Genomic DNA, 19178 nt, shown 5'->3' with positions numbered 1-19178 from the left:
AAGCCGGGACAGGAGAACAGACGTGGTCAGGGGCAAAACAGGTCGTAGCCGGAGATAGACAGTAGCAAAAACGGGACAGGTGGGAGTCAGGGTCAAAAAAGGCTTGCCTAGTATACAATGAGGTTCGCAGACAGACTGACACTAGGGGACAGACAGGACTGGGTTCAAATAGTGACAGGGAGCCAATCAGAACCTGCGACGGCGCCAAATGAGCGGGCACAGGTGAGTCACATCAGTAACAATGTCAACCAGAAAACTAAAGCACTTCTTGACACAATATTTTGAAATTAAAGTCAGTAGTAACATTGGTCCCCGTTCCTTCCCTGCTTGGCGATTGGCATTAGGGGGTTTGGTCACCTATTGACTCCCAACAATAGGTGTTCTGACACATGGGTTGGATTGAGCGAGGGGGCTGGAAAACTCCTCCTCTGTATCCATCTCCCAGAAAGAGTGAAGAATCTGAGTGTGTTCTTGACTTAAGCCACCATGGCTCCGCGATGTACATAAATACATACATAGTCAGTAAGGACATAAAGTGTAATGAATGACCTTTATCTGGGATAGGTTCCATCACCCTCGTGAGCTTAATGAGGATAAGTGGCGCATTTAATGGATGGATGCATGATCTTTATCATCATTAGATAGATGGATAGATAGATAGATAGATAGATAGATAGATAGATAGATAGATAGATAGATAGATAGATAGATAGATAGATAGATAGATAGATAGATAGATAGATAGATAGATAGATAGATAGATAGATAGATAGATAGATAGATAGATAGATAGATAGATAGATAGATAGATAGATAGATAGATAGATATCGAGTTAGATAGATAGATAGATAGATAGATAGATAGATAGATAGATAGATAGATAGATAGATAGATAGATAGATAGATAGATAGATAGATAGATAGATAGATAGATAGATATCGAGTTAGATAGATAGATAGATGGATAGAAAGAAAGACAGATGGATACATACCATAGATAGATAGATACCATAGATACCATTGATAGATAGATACCATAGATACCATAGATAGATAGATACCATAGAGAGATAGAGAGATAGATAGATAGATAGATAGATAGATAGATAGATAGATAGATAGATAGATAGATAGATAGATAGATAGATAGATAGATAGATAGATAGATAGATAGATAGATAGATAGATAGATAGATAGATAGATAGATAGATAGATAGATAGATAGATAGATAGATAGATAGATAGATAGATAGATAGATAGATAGATAGATAGATAGATAGATAGATAGATAGATAGATAGATAGATAGATAGATAGATAGATAGATAGATAGATAGATAGATAGATAGATAGATAGATAGATAGATACTTTATTCATACCACATTATACAAGTAAAATGAAATTGGAGGGCTTCTCCTTCCAGTACAAGTAAAACACATTAAAAAGTTAAATGTGCAAAAGGATAAAAATACTGAAAAACAATATACCAACATATTGATTCACAGAGGAAATTATACAGAACATTTTAATCAGGAGCGATGTTGATGAGAGTTTAGGGGGGTAAACACTTTCGGTAAGAAGCCATTCCTCAATCTGTTAGTTATTGCTCCGAAGCACCTTTAGCACTTTCCATAAACTAATCGGATTGAATTTTAAAGTTATAACGTACGATACACTAACAAAATTATTATAATGATAATAATCAGTTGAAATGGGAAGACAGTATCGCTCCGATACAAGCACTCGCTCAGTATCGAAAATATCGATATTTCAATCGATCCACTCACCCTTACAGAAAAGCAATACTAGCAAGCAGGGTTGGCTAGGGTTACTTTAACTTGATTACTTTCAATGACTTTTGGATTACTCCAATACCAAATATGCTCATAAAAGACAAAGGAAACTAAATATAAATCAAATGATGACTCACAACACGTGGTAAGCTTTCTCTCCTGGCTTTGATCTCTTTGATCTCCGGCAAAACGAACATAAAATGTGACAGAAACAAAATGAAAATAAATCCAAACATCATTTTTGCCGTTCCATGTGTTCCGTTACTCCCCAAGCCTGCACAAAATTGAGTCATTTTATTCATATTTAGTTTCTTTTGTCTTTTATTAGCATATTTGGTATTGGAGTCATCCAAAAGTCATTGAAAGTAATCCAGATAAAGTAACCCTACCCAACCCTGCTCGCTTCCTACTGGTAACATTTTCAAATGTGTCAAAGCGCTCCTTGCCACCTGAGTCCGTGACGTAACGCACAACTGGTGCGAGCTGTGCTGCGTTACTCGCACTTCCCTCATCACTTCAGCAATAGCAGAGATCACATCATTTTTTTTATTTCGCCCTCTAAACACTTTATTCATGTCATGTTCCTGAAACAAAAGATCTGCTGCTTGCTTACTGTGCTTTGAATCCATTGGGGAAGTCCAGCCAGAGGTGCTTAATGAGAGTTAGGGGTAGCGCTCGTAGTTGGCTGGCTGAAAGTGGCGGACAAAACCTTTCCCTGCTTACAAAAGGCTTGCTTGCTTCTGAGATGTCTGACTTTTGCTTTTAAATCAACATAACAATGTATTTCTTCGTTTAACAGTTGTTGGCACGATTCATTTGGTGCTATATCGCCCCTGGCTGATTTAGTTTCTTTTATCTTTTATTAGCATGTTTGGTATTGGAGTCATCCAAAAGTCATTGAAAGTAATCCAGTTAAAGTAACCCTACCCAACCCTGCTAATAAAACAGATTATGTAGCAATGTTTATTCATTGGCTTGTGTGTGTTTTTGTCCCTTCCCACCACCACCAAACCACGTAGGTTTCCCCTCCATGACTCGAAAGAGGGACGCGTATCAGTCCATCGAACCCCAGCAGGAGCCTTCCACGAGTGCTGCAAACCCTTTCAACCAGGCGCAGGACACCAAGACGGCCAGGACCTACTGATCCCCGCCTGCTCAGGATCCTGACGCCTGCCACTTGGGACCAAGTGCAGTTTTTACCACCTGTCTGCTATATGGACAGCATTCATGTTGATGGCGTTATTTTTATTGTTACTACTCGTAAGTATGGATGAAACCAAGTTAACGTTTTGACCCATAAACTCAAACTCAAACTGCATTTGAATTAAAACGGTATAAAACACTTCATTAGGCACTGACTTAGACAAAATGATAAACAAATCACTGGAATTTTTACTAGATGCTGATTTTAAGTATTTTATTAAATTATCATCAAACACTGTTCTGCTCTCCTTGTGTGTGTGTGTGTCTGTGGTGTGTCGTACACACTTTAGCAGCATTGCTGAGTCAAGATTAGCGTCCAAGCTCAACTTTAATCCAAAACAAAGTGAAACTGAAACATACTGCAAACATTTTGTGAGTCTGGGACACACGATCGACAAAAAAACAAAGGGATTAGCCATTTCAGCAATTTACATCAAAAAATATCTACAAAATAATTTCTTTGGAAACTCACAGACAATGGGGCAGCACGGCGGCGCAGTGGTTAGCGCATGTGCGGCACAGTTCATGTCTTGGGAACCTCCTGCGTGGGTTCAAATCCAGCTCCAGACTTCCTGTGCGGAGTTTGTATGTTCTCCCCGTGCTTGCGTGGGTTTCCTCCGGGGACTCCGGTTTCCTCCCACATTCCAAAAACATGCATTTCAGGTGAATTGGCCGGTCCAAATTGTCCCTAGGTGGGAATGAGCCAGTGAGTTGTCTGTCCCCGTGTGCCCTGCGGTTGGCTGGCAACCAGTTCAGGGTGTCCCCTGCCCACTGCCCGATGATTGCTGGGATGGGCTCCAGCACCCCCGCGACCCTACTGAGGATAAGCGGTGCAGCTAATGAGATGAGATGGGATGAGACTTACAGACAATGAGGAAGCAGATGGCTGATGAAAGTGATGAGGCCATGTTTCAATGAGAATGTTTAAATAGAGTAAAGCAATATGGCTCACAATAGGACATCATTTTCTGTCTGAAAGTGTCCTTCAAAATAAATACGGAAAATGACATGCACTTTGAAGAAACTTTTTGGGCACGACACAACAAACAAGGTAAAAAAACCTGCTGAGAAATCAAATGTGCTAATAACATAATCATTTAGTGAAGAGGCTAGTAACAATGTCAAAGAAATAGCTCCAAGCAGCTACACTGAACCGTCTCTCGCTTCTTCTCAGGCACATTATTTTAGGGCATCTTCGCTTTTAACGGATATGCGCATATACAAAAGTAAGATAATAGTAATAATAATACCCATAATAGTCATAAAAGAATTCATGATAATAAGTCAATTAAACCCACCGTATAAAATGAGTGCCAGGAGACAAACGGAATGAATGCATTTGAAGCTAGCTCTGTAGGGTTGTCATGTAAATATAAGCCAAAATTTGGCTAGCAGCTCCGAAAAATGGGCAGAACTGAGGAAAACACATTTTGTTGGTATAAACTTGGCAGTATTTCCGTTTTGATGGCACTCTCATTCTCCTACCTACTCATGTGCAAAATGAAAAATATGCATCGGCTTATCATAATCGCAATCCTAGCCATTTTTGGCACAGTGCATCCTTACTTTGAAGCGTTTCCACAATCTATATTGTTTATTTGCTGTGGCATCAAATGAACAATTGTGTACGCTGCTTATGCTCACTCACTAGACTGTCGCTCCAAACCACATGTACGGGTTGAAATGTGTTTGTGGTAGTACATTATGGAAAAAGACCTGACAATAATAAAAAAAAAAATTAAGCATAATGTATGACTTATCTGACTGTTATCTCCACAAGAAATGACAAGATATAATATACAAACTATATACACTTACCGTAAATTCCGGACTATAGAGCGCACCTGATTATAAGCCGCACGCACCACATTTTAAGAGGAAAACCGATTTTGTACTTACACAAGCCGCACCTGTATATAAGCCGCATGCGCCCACATTAATAAAATGTAACACAAACACAAAATTAACCCAAACCCGACTTTAAGTCCCGCGATTGAAACCAAATGTCCTTCATAAAAGTACATAGTCCAAAAATCACAGCCGGCAAAATGAACGGAAAATGATACGGTACTTAAGGTTTGATGCAGACCGGCAGAGTCCGAGTCTTGTTGAAAGTAATCCAAGGAAAAAAGTTTATATTTTCAAAGGTAAGGGTGGATAAAATATATATCCACTATTGTCCGCCACAAACAAGTCTCGCCTTTACCCCACTTCCTGTCACCCCGCGTTTGTTTCGCCCCTTCTTTTGTATTCGCCCGTGCAAAACATATCAGAATAAGTGTCTGAAAAAAATACATGACAAAAATATACAGTCGCAAATACATATTATACATGGTTACACATATTTACAAAGAAAGACAGTACACCGAGAGAGTTTTCAAAGCTTTATTAATAATAATATAACTTTCATCCCAAACGGTGCCTGTGACAGGGCAGTTATTGGTAGAAACACGCTAGCAACACACTTGCAACACAGTAAACGGTTCTGTTAAAAAAACATACCGTACTTGTAAAAATCACGGTAAACCGCCCTCATCATCCTCCTTAGAACTGAAGCCGTCAAAGTCGTCTTCCTCAGTGTCGGAGAGAAACGTTGTCATATAGACGTCGTCCCACGCTCCCTTATTCCAAAACACGCTCGCTCCTTCTTTATCGGACTGCTCGATTGCTTTTAGCTTGAAAGCTGCGTCATGTGCCTTTCTTTTTGCAATTTGCATGATGAGGATATGTCTACTCTAAATCTATTTGTGCACAAACTAAGAAGTTGCAGTCTTCCTCGGCGCATATATTCCACCGGTCTAAATCTTACCTTTTGTACTTGAGCGCCGCTGGCGGCCGATAGCAAAATGACATAAATTGGCTGCATCACTGAATAAGCCGCAGGGTTGAACGTTTGGGAAAAAAGTAGCGGCTTATAGTCCGGAATTTACGGTATATGTGTATACAGGGAACCTTTGTTCTATAGTACTTTCTGTAGTGGTATTTTTTAGGATTCCTATAGTATTTCTGTAGTAGCAGGATAGTACATTTCTGTTGTATTAAGGTAGTTCTATTTTTGTAGTATTTTTTTCTGTAGTAGTAATTTTTGTATAGCAATACTGTATTAGTATTCTTAAGGGATTGCAGTAGAACGCAAAATATTGTATTAGGTCCCTCTTTTTAAGCAATACATGTGACGTTTAGTTTTGTAGTAGTTTTCAGTATTTTTGTAGTATTTTTATATGTAGTAAACACACAAAAGGACAATGGGAACAATGCTGGCACCCAAATAATGTTTTTATCAGTAGTACTTTGTTTACTTTTGTATACATTGCCATTATACTTTGACCGTTTTTGCTCGGCGGACCGGATTAAAAAGCTAGTTGGGGTGCGTGTGGTCCGCGGGCCGTAAATTTCCCACCCATAGCGGGAGTTGGTCGGCAACATGTAGGCCATAGTTAAGTAGCTTGCATCAGCGGTTAGTCAAAGATGAGGCCCTTGTCAAGTGACATGATTAAGAATTAATCGACTATTGTGACAGGAAAAAAATGCTGCGTGATACCACATATTCTACATTTCCATACTATTTCAATTAGGAGTTTATTTACTAGACAAATGGTGAGATCGGGTGGTAAACTATTATACACTGTCCCTTCATTAAGAAGATTATACAGAAATGTCCTTACTTATCACTGTTTTGCTAAGTTTTCATCCTGCATAAACAGTCACCATTCCCCTTTTCTGCCTGTGTCTGCCTCTGCATGAGTGATGTTGCGGTGTTTAGTCGGACATATCAGTAAAACAGCTTGACAAGCCTACATGACATACGCGAGAATCTTTTTTTGAAGCTTCTCTGAAAGCCAGCATGTCAACAAAGCGTTCTCAACCGATAAAAGTACCAAAAGGCGGAGGAAGAGGCTTTCTATCGCCAACAAATCGAACTTCCCAACTCCCTAAATTTGTTTTGGAGCTGCGTGCGGCTCTTTAGAGCTTCCTCAAAATGTTAAATGATGAAAAACATATGGTTTCAGTAAGACAGACAAGACACTCATTTTTATCATTTACGAATGAAAATGGATAGATACAAAATAGTTTTCCTTTTTTTAAGGCTTGTGAAAAGCCTTATACTTTTAATTTTTTGTGGCTCCAGACATATTTCTTGGAGATTTTTTTTTTTTGTTCCAATATGGCTCTTTCAACATTTTGGTTTGCCGAACCCTGCCTAAAAGAAGGTAAAAGCAGTTTCCGTATACAGTGGAACCTGGGTTCTCGACTATAACCCGTTCCAAAACCATGTTCGAAAACCGATTTGTTCGATCACCGAAATCATTTTTCCTATTAAAAATATTGTAAATCGTTTTAATCCGTTCCAACACCCTGAATGTTTACCTTGAATGTTTAACGTAAACATAAAGCTAACCCAGGCTAATCGTACGTCCGCGTTTTCGTAATCTTCCGTACGAAAGATGACGCTAACATGAACGTGTAAAAATTTAAAAATCTGGTTGTTTACACGTCATTTAGACCTGGGTCTCCACAACAAGTGGTGAGCGGTTCATTGGAAAAGGGGCTCCATTCCAACACCCTCAAAGTTGGGCTCCGTTCCAACACCCACTTAAAGCTAACCCAGGCTAATCGTACGTTCGCGTTATCGTAATCTTATGAATAGGATTTTTTACCTTTGTGGTGGTCAGCAGAAGGCGCTTGCACACTTCCTTCATATTTTGCTATGATTTCTTTCTTAAAGGCAATAGTTGTACGCACTACTTTTCTTTTTTCACCCGTAGCAACTTTGCTGCTCGTACTGACTTTCTTCGGAGGCATAATAAGAGGCTAAAACACCCTAATGCCGCTCAGCATGGCACCCTAGCGTACGCACTCACACATTACCGGCGTTCGAACTCCGGTGTTTTGACCGAACAGCGAAGCAAGAATTTCTTGAAATTTTTGGTCGGACTCCGATTTGTTCGAACTGAGAGGCGTTCGAAAACCGAGGGTCCACTGTACTAGATAAAGAAAGGTTTCTACAATGCTGTTTTTGACCATCGCGGGAACACAACCTTTGCAAAAAATGAGAGATGACTGTAGAAGGATGTACAAAGATCCTGGCACAAGGACGCTTATTGGTTGAAATGAGTCGACCACGGAGTAACCCGCAAGATTCAAGGACAAAAAGGGGGAAAGGTCTGAGAATCGGAGCAGCTCATTATTCATTCTTTGACAAAGCTTAGTCTTTGGCGCCGCTAGCTAATTGCCGCAGGACGCAAAAACAGAAAGTCAATTTGTCACGGTGGCTACCGATATCCCCGAGAGATAATTAAGAACACAAGAGCTCATTTAGGACCATTGTTTCAGATATACACAAAAAAAAGCCTCCCATTTTTGAAGAAAGAGCATTAGGTAAAAACGTTATCTATATTGCGCTCATGTTTTTTTTTATCATTTTGATGGAAACCACAAAATAAATTACATCACCAATTTGTTTTTTGTTGTTTTGCCTATAATCATCCCGAAAAGCACGAATGCTTCATACAAGAATTTAAATTTTGAGGAGGGGTGGGCAATGCTGGGAATTCTGGTATCCATGCGATCCAAGTATATACACGATAGTATTGATCGATACTGATCTGATAGCATTACTTTTTGCTTTGGAATGTCACGAACCCCCCCAACCAAGGTTGCGACAACATTGCAAACCTTAACAGTATGAAAAAATAAATATAAAAATTTCTATTACAACTGTTTTAGAACAAAAGCCAAGAAAGTGAAACCAAAAAGGAGCAATTTAACGAAAATACAAATACTGTATAACCATGTCAACAAGACAACTAAAATACCTTCCATTGCATATTGTTTAAAAAATACATTCCGTAAGGCAAAGAAAGTGTCAATTATCTTTCGTTGGTTATGTTGCTGAAGTGAAAGCTGATTTCCAGGTTTTGTTCAGTAACATGTTTATATTTATATTATTAAGGAAACTTGTTGCTCTCTACAGGGTGAGCTTTTTCCACGTGTTTACGTAAATACGTGATGTTTCCACAATAGAAGCCACTCAAATGAAATCATCTGCATTTCTATAGCGCTTTTCAAGTCAAGACTTCCCAAAGCGCTTTACAGTGTGCTCCACATTTCCCCATAGCAGCCGTGCAGCCATGTAAGGCGCTCACCTGCTTATTGGGGGCATTAGGGGTTCAGCGTCTTACCCAAGGACACTTCCACATGTAACACCGAGGAGCAGGGATTCGAACCTGCAATCTCTTGATCCCAAGACGAGCACTCTACCTCCTGAGCCACTGCCGCCCTCATACGAGAATTTACATTTTGAGGAGGGGTGGGCAATGCTGGGGATTCTGGTATCCATGCGATCCAAGTAAATACATGATAGGATTGATCGATACTGATCTGATACCATTACTTTTTCTTTGGAATGTCACGAACCCCCACCAAAATTACCCATACTCTGTAAAAAACTTTATTATAGTACCATACGTAACATGAGTGGAAAATATTACATTTCAACCCCTTTTTTAATTTATGACAAATAATTATGATATTAGTGACAAAAAATTACACCCGGCATTTTTCTTTTCTGTCGTTAAAAAAAAGTCCACATTGTGATGCCCCTTCTTGTTTGCTACTATTATGTTTAACTTCTGATAAGGGTGGGTGCATAGATTCTCTTCTGCCTGGCAGGCAGGATGCAGCAGCAGGCCAGGTAGGGAGAGGTGCTAAAAGGTTGCCTGTCAGTCACACCCTCAGGCACAAACTTTGAGAATGAAGCTAGGAGAGGGAGAGAAAGGCTGCGCCATCGACATGGAGAAGCAATTGGTGGAGGACCAAATTATCAATCATACGACAATAGTATTGATTCGATCAAAATACTTGCTTAGCATCAAAAATATCTATATTTGGATCGATTCTCCCACTCCTTAAAGGATTTTGCCGATCACGGGTTCTTTTTAGAACGTAACATCTGTGATAAATGAGGGTTCACTGTACCCCAAACAAAAGTATTGGATTTTCCCACCAAAATACTCTATAAAATCTTTATTATAGTACGTTCATTTCAACCCCCTTTTTAATTTATGAGAAATAATGATGATATTAGTGACAACAAAATAGGGAGTGAGGCTTTTCCCAGTCATTTTTATTGAGTAAAGATATTATCAGCCAGAGAAAAAATGTGGGTCCCTTGAGGGTTTGCGAGCTCAATTAAAAAATAAAGAACAGCTCATTATCCGATCACATGTGTGTTCAATCTCTTCTGTTTTCTTTCATTGTATTTCTTTCAGCTTTGCTGACCCGAATTCTCCCCGTGAAGATGATTCAATTTTTATATCATCTTCCTCCATCTTTAATGCTCAATTATGAACCGAAAACTTCTCGCTTGTCCCCAACAGGGATGGGTAGGGTTACTTTAACTGGATTACTTTCAATGACTTTTGGATGAATCCAATACCAAATATGCTAATAATAGACAAAAGAAACTAAATAGGAATCAAATGACTCCATTTTGTGCAGGCTTGGGGAGTAACGGAATACATAGAATGGCAAAAATGATGTTAGCAAGCTGTTTGGATTGATTTGCATTTTGTTTCTGTGGCATTTGATGTTCGTTTTGCCGGAGATCAAAGAGATCAAAGCCAGGAGAGAAAGCTTACCACGTGTTGTGAGTCATCTTTTTATTCAGATTTAGTTTGGATTTAGTTTCTAGTCGTATTTGGTATTGGAGTCATCCAAAAGTCATTGAAAGTAATCCAGTTAAAGTAACCCTACCCAACCCTGTAGTATGTAACATTCTACATGCCCACACTTCTTGTGTAAACATTGTGTAAATTATAACCTTTATCTTCTTTGTTTTCTTTTATCCTCATTGTTAAATGTGAGACTGGAGTGCCACGTCCAATTTCGTTGTCACAATATGTTCAACCCATTTTGTAACAATGACAATAAAGGTATATTCTATTCTACTCTATTCTATTCGATTCGATTCCATTCGATTCTATTCGATTCTCAGGGTTGGGTAGGGTTACTTTAACTGGATTACTTTCAATTACTTTTGGTTGACTCCAATACCAAATATGCTAATAAAAGACAAAAGAAACTAAATAGGAATCAAATAACTCAATTTTGTGCAAGCTTGAGGAGTACCGGAATACATGGAACAACAAAAATGATGTCGGCAAGCTGTTTGGATTGATTTTCATTTTCTTTCTGTCGCATCTGATGTTCGTTTTGCCAGAGATCAAAGAGATCAGAGCCAGGAGAGAAAGCTTACCACGTGTTGTGAGTCATCAATTTATTCATATTCAGTTTCTTTTGTCTTTTCTGAGCATATTTGGTATTGGAGTCATCCAAAAGTCATTGAAAGTAATCCAGTTCAAGTAACCCTACCCAAGCCTGGTCCCCAAACTCTGCCGTGGTGCGGAATAAGCTTCCAAGAGGGACGATAATGAAGAGCCGGTCGGTCGGCTGTCGGGTCGGCGTGATGAATGACCTCCGGGAAAGAGGGACGGGGTACGGGAACTTGCTCTTATATTACTGAGCTGCCACAAATGCATTTTTAATGAAATATGTTAGACCTTCTCAGGCGCTTCCCTCGGGCTAAACAACGACTCGATATTTTCCCGACCCGTGCGTCTGTCAGTAAAATGTAAATACGCTTTTTTTCCCTTTCATCAGTCACAAGCTTGTTATCGTTCACGGTTGCTTTTGCGCTGGGAAGAATTTTAATTCTGAGAAATGTGAGAGTCATGAGACCCGAGACTTGTGTTTTCATAAAACAATTGCTTTTATAGAATGCATGTATGTTTCATATTTGCCACACATTTGTAGCAAAATTGAGCGGGCAATAACTTCTTATTGATCAATTAAATTAAAGAGCAGAGTGTCACGGAGCGGGAAACAGGAAATAAGCATCCATTCGCGTAGATGTACTCACATTTCATTGGGGGAAGAGGAAGAGGGCGCACAATCGATCCGGGAATCGATGGTCGCAGGAGTGGATTAGAAATCCACTCAAAAGAAAAGAATGTCCAAAAACAAACGGATCAAATACGGGCAGATTCACAGAACCAGGCATTTAACAGAAGTCTCACAGAAGTCTCACGGAGTTTAACCAGGTTTAACAATCGCTCCAGCAAAGCACAGTTCAAAGGAACGCGTTTAAGTACTCTAAGAAGCAATCAGTCAAATACGTCTCAGCCGGTGTTCATGGGCGGGGCCAACTGGGCACCGCGGCAACCGCGCCAGAATCCAGCGCCACCCGGTTGGGACCGACTGGGCGCCATGGCAACCGCGCCCGACGTGACACAGAGTTTATTTCTTTTTAAACTAGTCTTGCTTTTTTAGAAAACCACATTTGTTTTTTAGATGATTATGTCAGGGAAACTGAATGGAACAACTTTTCAGTCTCTTTGTTTTTAGGATTGGCTACACGGCAGTTTTAAATGATTCCTTTAACTCTTTTTTGCTAGTTTGCTAGGCTTTTTTCTGAATTTTTCCTTCTTTTTTTCTCAGCTTTTCACTACTTTTTCATTTTGGTATTTTTTTCTTTTTTGTCCTATTCCCCCTTCCTTTAAGTCATTTTGTGCATCATTTTACATAATATTTGGTCATGTTGGGATTAAAGAAGCAAAAACAACCTCAAGAACCGTTTAGGACCCGAAAGACCCGGTTCCTTTTAGTGAACCGAGCCGAAGAAGCCGGTTCTCTACTAACTTTACTCAACTTCGTTCTACTTCGACTCGACTTCAAAATTCCGCATTTAGGACACAACGTCAGGGGAACCCGTGTAATTTGACCTTCATGCACTGTAACTTTGACTTAATTGGCTTCTTAATTAGCAATTTCGAGCCCTGATTTTTGTCAGCTGGCTAAATTTTCTTGTGCGCGGAAAAGCTCTGGGTAGTGCGCGATTGCGCACACACGCAGCTTGGAGGGAACTTTGACTGTAACTGAGTACTTATTTTCAGTAACGGGCCCAATACTTCTTGTGAGGGTCTTCATGTTGTATTACAAAGTCGTTAATGCTTCTGTAATGGAGTGACACCTCTTGGCAGCTACAGTAAAGTGGGGCCCTGATGGTGGCATGACCTCAGCCCCTCAAAACCGGCACACAAAGGTTTCTCAGCCACTGATAACACCTTACCCCAACCACACTAGACTGCTTCTCTGATAATGTCACGTACGCTACCTCCAGATTTAGAACATGGTGGTGTACTAGAGCAGGGGTTATCAACTGGTCTGACTTGAGAACCCACCACTCCGACTTTAAAAAGAACAAAACTATTTCCACTTCTCAAATTTCTTGAATTAAATGATTGTGCAGAAATAGTTGAATACATTACATTGGTTGGTTGGTTGGATGGTTGGATCTGTTAACCACTAGGTTCATAGGAGCACTATTTCCTGGGTGTGTCTTGGGAAACTACAGCCTAGTGGCACCCATCCTTCTCCAGGCCAACATGTGTTTCCACCCAGTCTCGATCCCGGGAACTTTAGCGTGAGAGGCAAATGTGCTAACCGCTACACTACTTAAATCATTACATTACAAAAACAAAACATTATTTGTTTGGCCCTTAATCACAAAGAGTCTCAAAGGGCTGCACAGATTAAAAACTATTGCAAACTACAGACTATGATGACACCATCCCCTCATCTAAAACCTACATGAGGGCAAATAATACAGAGATATTGTCAACATAAAATATAGATTATTCATATGCCATGGAGTAGAAGTGTGTTTAGAGCTTAGATTTAAACATTTCCACTGAGGTTGCAGATCCGATCTCAGGGGGAAGAGCATTCCACAGCACCGGGGCCCGAATGGAGAACGCTCTCCAACCTGCGGATCTCTTCTTGGCTCTTGGGATCACGAGTAGACCAGCGTTTTCAGAGCTAAGGCTCTGGACCATAACATAGGGGGAAATGAAATTGTCTTTGAAATAACATAAAATCCATATCTCATATTTCTGATGCATCGGATTAGCATGCTCAACATGTGCAAACAAACTTTACCGGTCTTTTTCCTTGGTGTTCAATGGCTGTTAACTAACTTTCGCAGGTCATTATTGTCCTCTACTGTTGACAAGTGTAATTGACCCTCACCTATTTTATCTATCTGAGCATTTTGCCGAGGCAAATGCCTGCGACACACTGAAAATGGGTCTGGGACCAACTCTTGGGTCATGACCCACAGTTGAGAGACACTGGCCTTAATAGCTTTGTTCATTTTCCTCCTTCAATTATTTTCACTCATGATTATGTCATCTTGCTTTAAAAGAGCAAAATAAGTACACTCACAATCTTAGTTTTACTTTTTCTGTAGATCTTTTTTTTTCCTCCTCCTTACTCTCTAGCAACAATACATTCCATGCCGAGGGAAAGGCCCATGACCCACAGTAAATGGGTTTGAGACCCACTTTTGGGTCACGAGCCACCAGTTGAGAAACATTGTACTAGAGCAGTGGTTCTAAAAAAAAATCCACTTCTCAAATGCATTGAAAGAAAGGCAATTTACATCAGAGATTGTAGAAAAATGTAACAAAATGACAAAATTTGGTCTAGTTTTAATAAAATCTCAAATTCTTCCCTTAAGTCGCTTCAACCATTTTCAACAAACACAACATGCACTAATATGAAATGAAAAAGTGCAACGTTATTGTTGGGCCTGGCGGCTCTTCTGCTATTCTGTCCACCAAAAAGTGAACTGCACTCGTGTGGCTGCAATCCATTATCCCGATCACATATTTTTTTGCAAGCAGAGGAGCACAGGGAGCACTTTTACCGGGCCTGGCTGCTTTTTTTATTACCGGCACTGTCTTTCTGTCTAAAATGAAATGCACAGTTTTGTCTACAATTATCCCCAATTGACTATTGCTTAGAATGGGGCTGAGAGAACAAAAATACGGCATCCAGGATGGCTCTTTTTTCCCAGTTCTTTCTGCCTAAAAGGAACAGCGCTCATGCGGCCACAATCCATTATCTCCAGTCGACTATCGGTGCAAGTGGAGTTTGACAGAGCGGATGTCAATAATGTGTGTGAGCGGGGAGTTGGGGTTACTTGTTGGATGGGTGCATATCGCGGGGGGGTTCAGATCCCTGTTCACTACGATGAACAGAATATGGTATCTGTAGCCGCCTCTTTCTGTGGTATAAAACAGCCGAAGTCAACTTGCTTTTGCAGGGCATTATCACCATCTACTGTTCAAGAGTGTAATTGACAGTCGTTTATTTTGTTTTTCAAGCAATCTTTTACCAAGGACACACTGAAAACAGGTCCGCGACCCACTTTTGGCTCGCGACCCACCACTTGAGAATAACGGCACTAAAGCAGGAGCGGCTTCTTGTTCCCGTCTTGTTCTGAGACCAACTTCTGCTTGTCGCTGCAGACAAACAGAAGAGAAAATCACACACATGATCAAGGAGGATAATTTTGATACAAGAACGACTCTGATAAGTGCTATAGCAAGGGTGTCAAACTCATTACAACTCCGGGGCTGCACGATAGAATAAAAATTATATCGGGAGCCGCACCAGTACATTAGAGAGGAAGAAAAAAAAGAAAAAAAGAGATAAGAGAAAGAGAGGGAATAAAAAGTAGAGAGGGTGGGACAAAGACAGAGAGAGAGCGTGAGAAACAAATGAGATAAAGAGAAAACTAGTGAGAGAGGGGGAAAGAAAAAGAAAGAACAAAATCCAAAGAGAAATAGAAAGAGAGAAAGAGAGAAGGGGAAAGCAAGATAGAGAAGAATAGAGAAAAGAGAGAGAATGTCATGGTCGCCGTGGCGACCGGTCTGCCCCGCCCCCTTGTCACCAGCTGAAGCAGATCATCTAATTGCATGGCTGCTACTTAAGGTTGGGTTGGGGGTATTGCGGGTGTTGGCTCATTATACCTTTTCTGTTCTGTTATGCCTTGTCCTGTTTAGTTTAAGTCGGAGGAAACCTGTACCTGACCATTCTGAGTGTAAGAATGTTTTTGTTCTGTTTTGTCCCGGAGTTTTTGGACAACTTTTATTTTGGTAAATAAAAGCTTTGATCGTACGCAATTGAGTTCTCCCCTTCCTGCCTCCTGCCTCCGTTCTGGTCCGGTCACCCCTTCCACCTCGTGACAGAGAAAGGGAAAATAAGGAGAAAGACCAAAAGAAGGTAAAAAGACACAGAGAGCAAAGGACAAAGAGGAACAGAGAAAGAGAAAAAGACAGAGAGTAAAATAAGAGATAGAGAGTGGGATAAAAAGGGAGGAAGAGAGAAAGAGAGAGAGAAAGAGAGAGGGAAAGAGATAGTACTACAAGTACGGCATTTGTGAGAGGCACCTATCAAGTGGATATATTTCAACCCGCAGCTCATTTTTCTCTTGCGCTTCACCTGTTTGACACCCTTGTGCTACAGTATTAATTCTCACGGTGTGACTTCAAAAACATGATTCTGTGAACAGCAGAGTCCAGACCCCCCGATTTAAGAGCCACGGCTGTATATAAAAGGAGTTTTTTTTACCTGTCTTGACTCTCCGCTGCCGTTTTACTATCGTGGTAAATTTTCAGCATGGTTTCTGTGCGGTCGTCACGGCACTCTTGGCTCTCCTGAAGCCTACACAATATTTAAAGGCATGTTCTTTCATCAGGTCCTATTAAATGTCCGTCCGGTTCTAGTACATATCCGTAAAAAAGGTGTTTTTGACATCAAAGCACATGAGAAAGAGAACTCAATCAAAAGCGTTCAAATGAAAATAGAAATACATGTATATAGAAAAATACTAAAAATAATATTGAATGGTATAAAAAATTGGTGATTTTACTACATGCGTGAAAAAGTCTGAAAAATGACTGAAATTAACGAGTGAAATGGGAAGTACTAACGCAGCAATAACTCAACCCAAATGTGACATATAATGGAAGCTAGAGCTCTTGTTGGTGATAGAAAGGAGTGGAGAGGTGTAGTGAAAGGATAGTGGATTGTGGACGCGTTCTTAAGGATGGGCTGGGCACCCGTATGATGCGGCGGGGGTAAACCAGCGAAAGCTGTCGGGCCCTGTTCTCGTTGACATGAAATCCACAGAGGAAAATGAGGGAGTTTGTCTTGAAAACCAAATCACGCTTATCGATGTCCATAGTTCAATCATGGACATGAAATATTCCTTATTTTATATAAAAAATATATTTATTATAAATAAATATATTCTATGTTTTAAAAGTGTCAGAATGTAACAGCAGACCTGGGTTCTAATCTTTCTTTGACTTTGGCGATTGACAGGATGTAGGGGCTGATCTGCCGGGCGATGGTGGTCAAGTAGGAGTTTTCCTGTTTCAGCTGCATCAGATCGTGAAGCTGAGCTGCAAGGGGGAAAGTCCCTCGACGCATGTAGCGATATCAGGGCAAGCTATATCAGACTACGGTGGAACCTCGGTTTTCGAACGCCTCTCAGTTCGAACAAATCGGAGTCCAACCCAAAATTTTGAGAAATTCTTGCTTCGCTCTTCGGTCAAAAAATCGGAGTTCCAACGCCAGGTATTGCGTGCTTTATCCTTTTTTTTTATTTTTACACGTTCGTGTTAGCGTAATGTTTCGTACGGAAGATGACGATATTGCGAACGTACGATTAGCCTGGGTTAGCATTATGTTTAGGTTGAACATTCAGGTATACATTCAGAGTGTTGGAACGGAGCCCAACATTGAGGGTGTTGGAACGGAACCCCCTTTCCAATGAACCGCTCACCAGAGAGACCCGGGTGCTAAATGACGTGTAAACGACCTGATATTTTTTTTTTTTTTTACACGTTCATGTTAGCGTCATCTTTCGTACGGAAGATTACGATAGCGCGGACGTACGATTAGCCTGGATTAGCTTTATGTTTATGTTAAACATTCAAGGTAAACATTCAGGGTGTCGGAACGGATTAAAACGATTTACATTATTTTTAATGAGAAAAATGATTTCGGTGATCGAACAAATCGCTTTTCGAACAGGGTTCTGGAACGGATTATGGTCGAGAACCCAGGTTCCACTGTATTTTGATTCAGTTTGCCCATTGAGTGAAGCCAGATGTTTTGCATCACAAACCTTCATAGATCTCCTGCTCATTGGTGACCCTCTGAAAGGTTTCCTCCCAGATCTGCGAAGGGGAACTGCGACGGTGAGTCGAAGAAAGACTTTTGACGGAAACGAATAAAAAAGAGGAAGACCTCTTCGAACATGGCCCTCATGGTCTCCACCGTAGTGTACTGGGAAGCAATCTGGCTGTCGATGTGCAGCGAGCGGTCCAGTATCTCGCCCATTTGGTCAGTGTTGATGATGGAGTGGTGCTTGGTCAAGTCTCGGTGCAGCTCCTGGACCTGGTCCTTCAGGCTCTGAATCTCGGTCTGAAGAGTCTGAGGACAAAAACGTTGACACAGAACACACGGTTAGGTTTGTTAGTTCTTATAATGTTAATATCCTTATCATACAGCAGGGCTCTTCAAGGTGGAGCCCACGGGTACCAGAGTGCCCATTAGGGTCAGTGAAGGGACCTGTTCTAAAAAAATCACTAACCAGTGTTAAATCATTGTTATTTTCTAGTCAAATGTTTTTTCCCAAGGTTGGCCATATCTATTTAACCCTGTTTACAATAATTAACACGGTAATACATAGTAATAACATAGTAACCACATAGAAATAAGACCGTAAGTTGTTATTTTAGAAATGCATATCTAACTGGGTGCCCTTTGTGCTAATTAGTAACAGAAAGTAGCTCTCGGCTTGAAAAAGGTTCCAGACTCCTGCTATACAGTAATCTCTCGTACTTTTCACGGTTTCGCTACTTGCACGGATTCGAATCGTGTATTGGGTTCTGCAATCTGATGGTCTAAAGCAGGGGTGTCAAACTCACTCACGATAGAACAAACATTTTGTTGGGGGCCGCACTAGTAGATTAAAGAGAAAGAAAAAGAGATAAAGAAATAAGAGAAAGAGGAGAGAGGGCAAGACAAAGAAAGAAACAGAGAGGGAGGGAGAGCGCGTGAGAAACAAGAGATAACAAGTCGTGAGAGAGGGGGAAAAGAAAGGGAGAGGAAGAAAGAAATCCAAGAGAAATAGAAAGACAGAAGGAGAGAAAAGAGAAAAGAAAGCGCCAAGGGAAGGAAGAGAGAAAGAGAAAAGAAAGAAAAGGAAAAAAGGAAGTTAGAGCAAAAGAGGTTAAAAGACGCAGAGAGAGAAAGAGACAA

At 40.5% G+C, this 19178-nt stretch overlaps 2 protein-coding genes across 3 annotated transcripts in view; one reads left to right on the top strand and one right to left on the bottom strand.

Moving 5' to 3' along the window:
- agtrap (angiotensin II receptor associated protein) overlaps positions 1–3420 on the top strand; it is a 25407-nt gene extending 21987 nt beyond the window's left edge. The window contains exon 5 of the mRNA XM_088337297.1: positions 2816–3420. Coding sequence (XP_088193423.1) covers positions 2816–2940 — 125 coding nt within the window. The 3' untranslated portion in view covers positions 2941–3420. The remainder of the gene's footprint in view (positions 1–2815) is intronic.
- An 11650-nt stretch (positions 3421–15070) lies between these two features.
- Positions 15071–19178, bottom strand: part of rnf207a (ring finger protein 207a) — a 47580-nt gene continuing 43472 nt past the window's right edge. For both annotated transcript variants that reach the window (XM_088337296.1, XM_088337295.1), the window contains exons 14-18: positions 18162–18347; positions 18040–18091; positions 17194–17311; positions 16476–16568; positions 15071–15364 (exon numbers count right to left, since the gene is read on the bottom strand). In XM_088337296.1, coding sequence (XP_088193422.1) covers positions 15307–15364; positions 16476–16568; positions 17194–17311; positions 18040–18091; positions 18162–18347 — 507 coding nt within the window. In that variant the 3' untranslated portion in view covers positions 15071–15306. The remainder of the gene's footprint in view (positions 15365–16475; positions 16569–17193; positions 17312–18039; positions 18092–18161; positions 18348–19178) is intronic.

This window comes from Urocampus carinirostris, chromosome 6 (assembly GCF_059441175.1).
Source record: "Urocampus carinirostris isolate Australia breed hairy pipefish chromosome 6, RoL_Ucar_1.0, whole genome shotgun sequence".
Lineage (NCBI taxonomy): Eukaryota > Metazoa > Chordata > Actinopteri > Syngnathiformes > Syngnathidae > Urocampus > Urocampus carinirostris.
The sequence above is the reverse complement of the archived record's forward strand: the minus strand, read 5'-3'. Positions and strand labels throughout refer to the sequence as shown.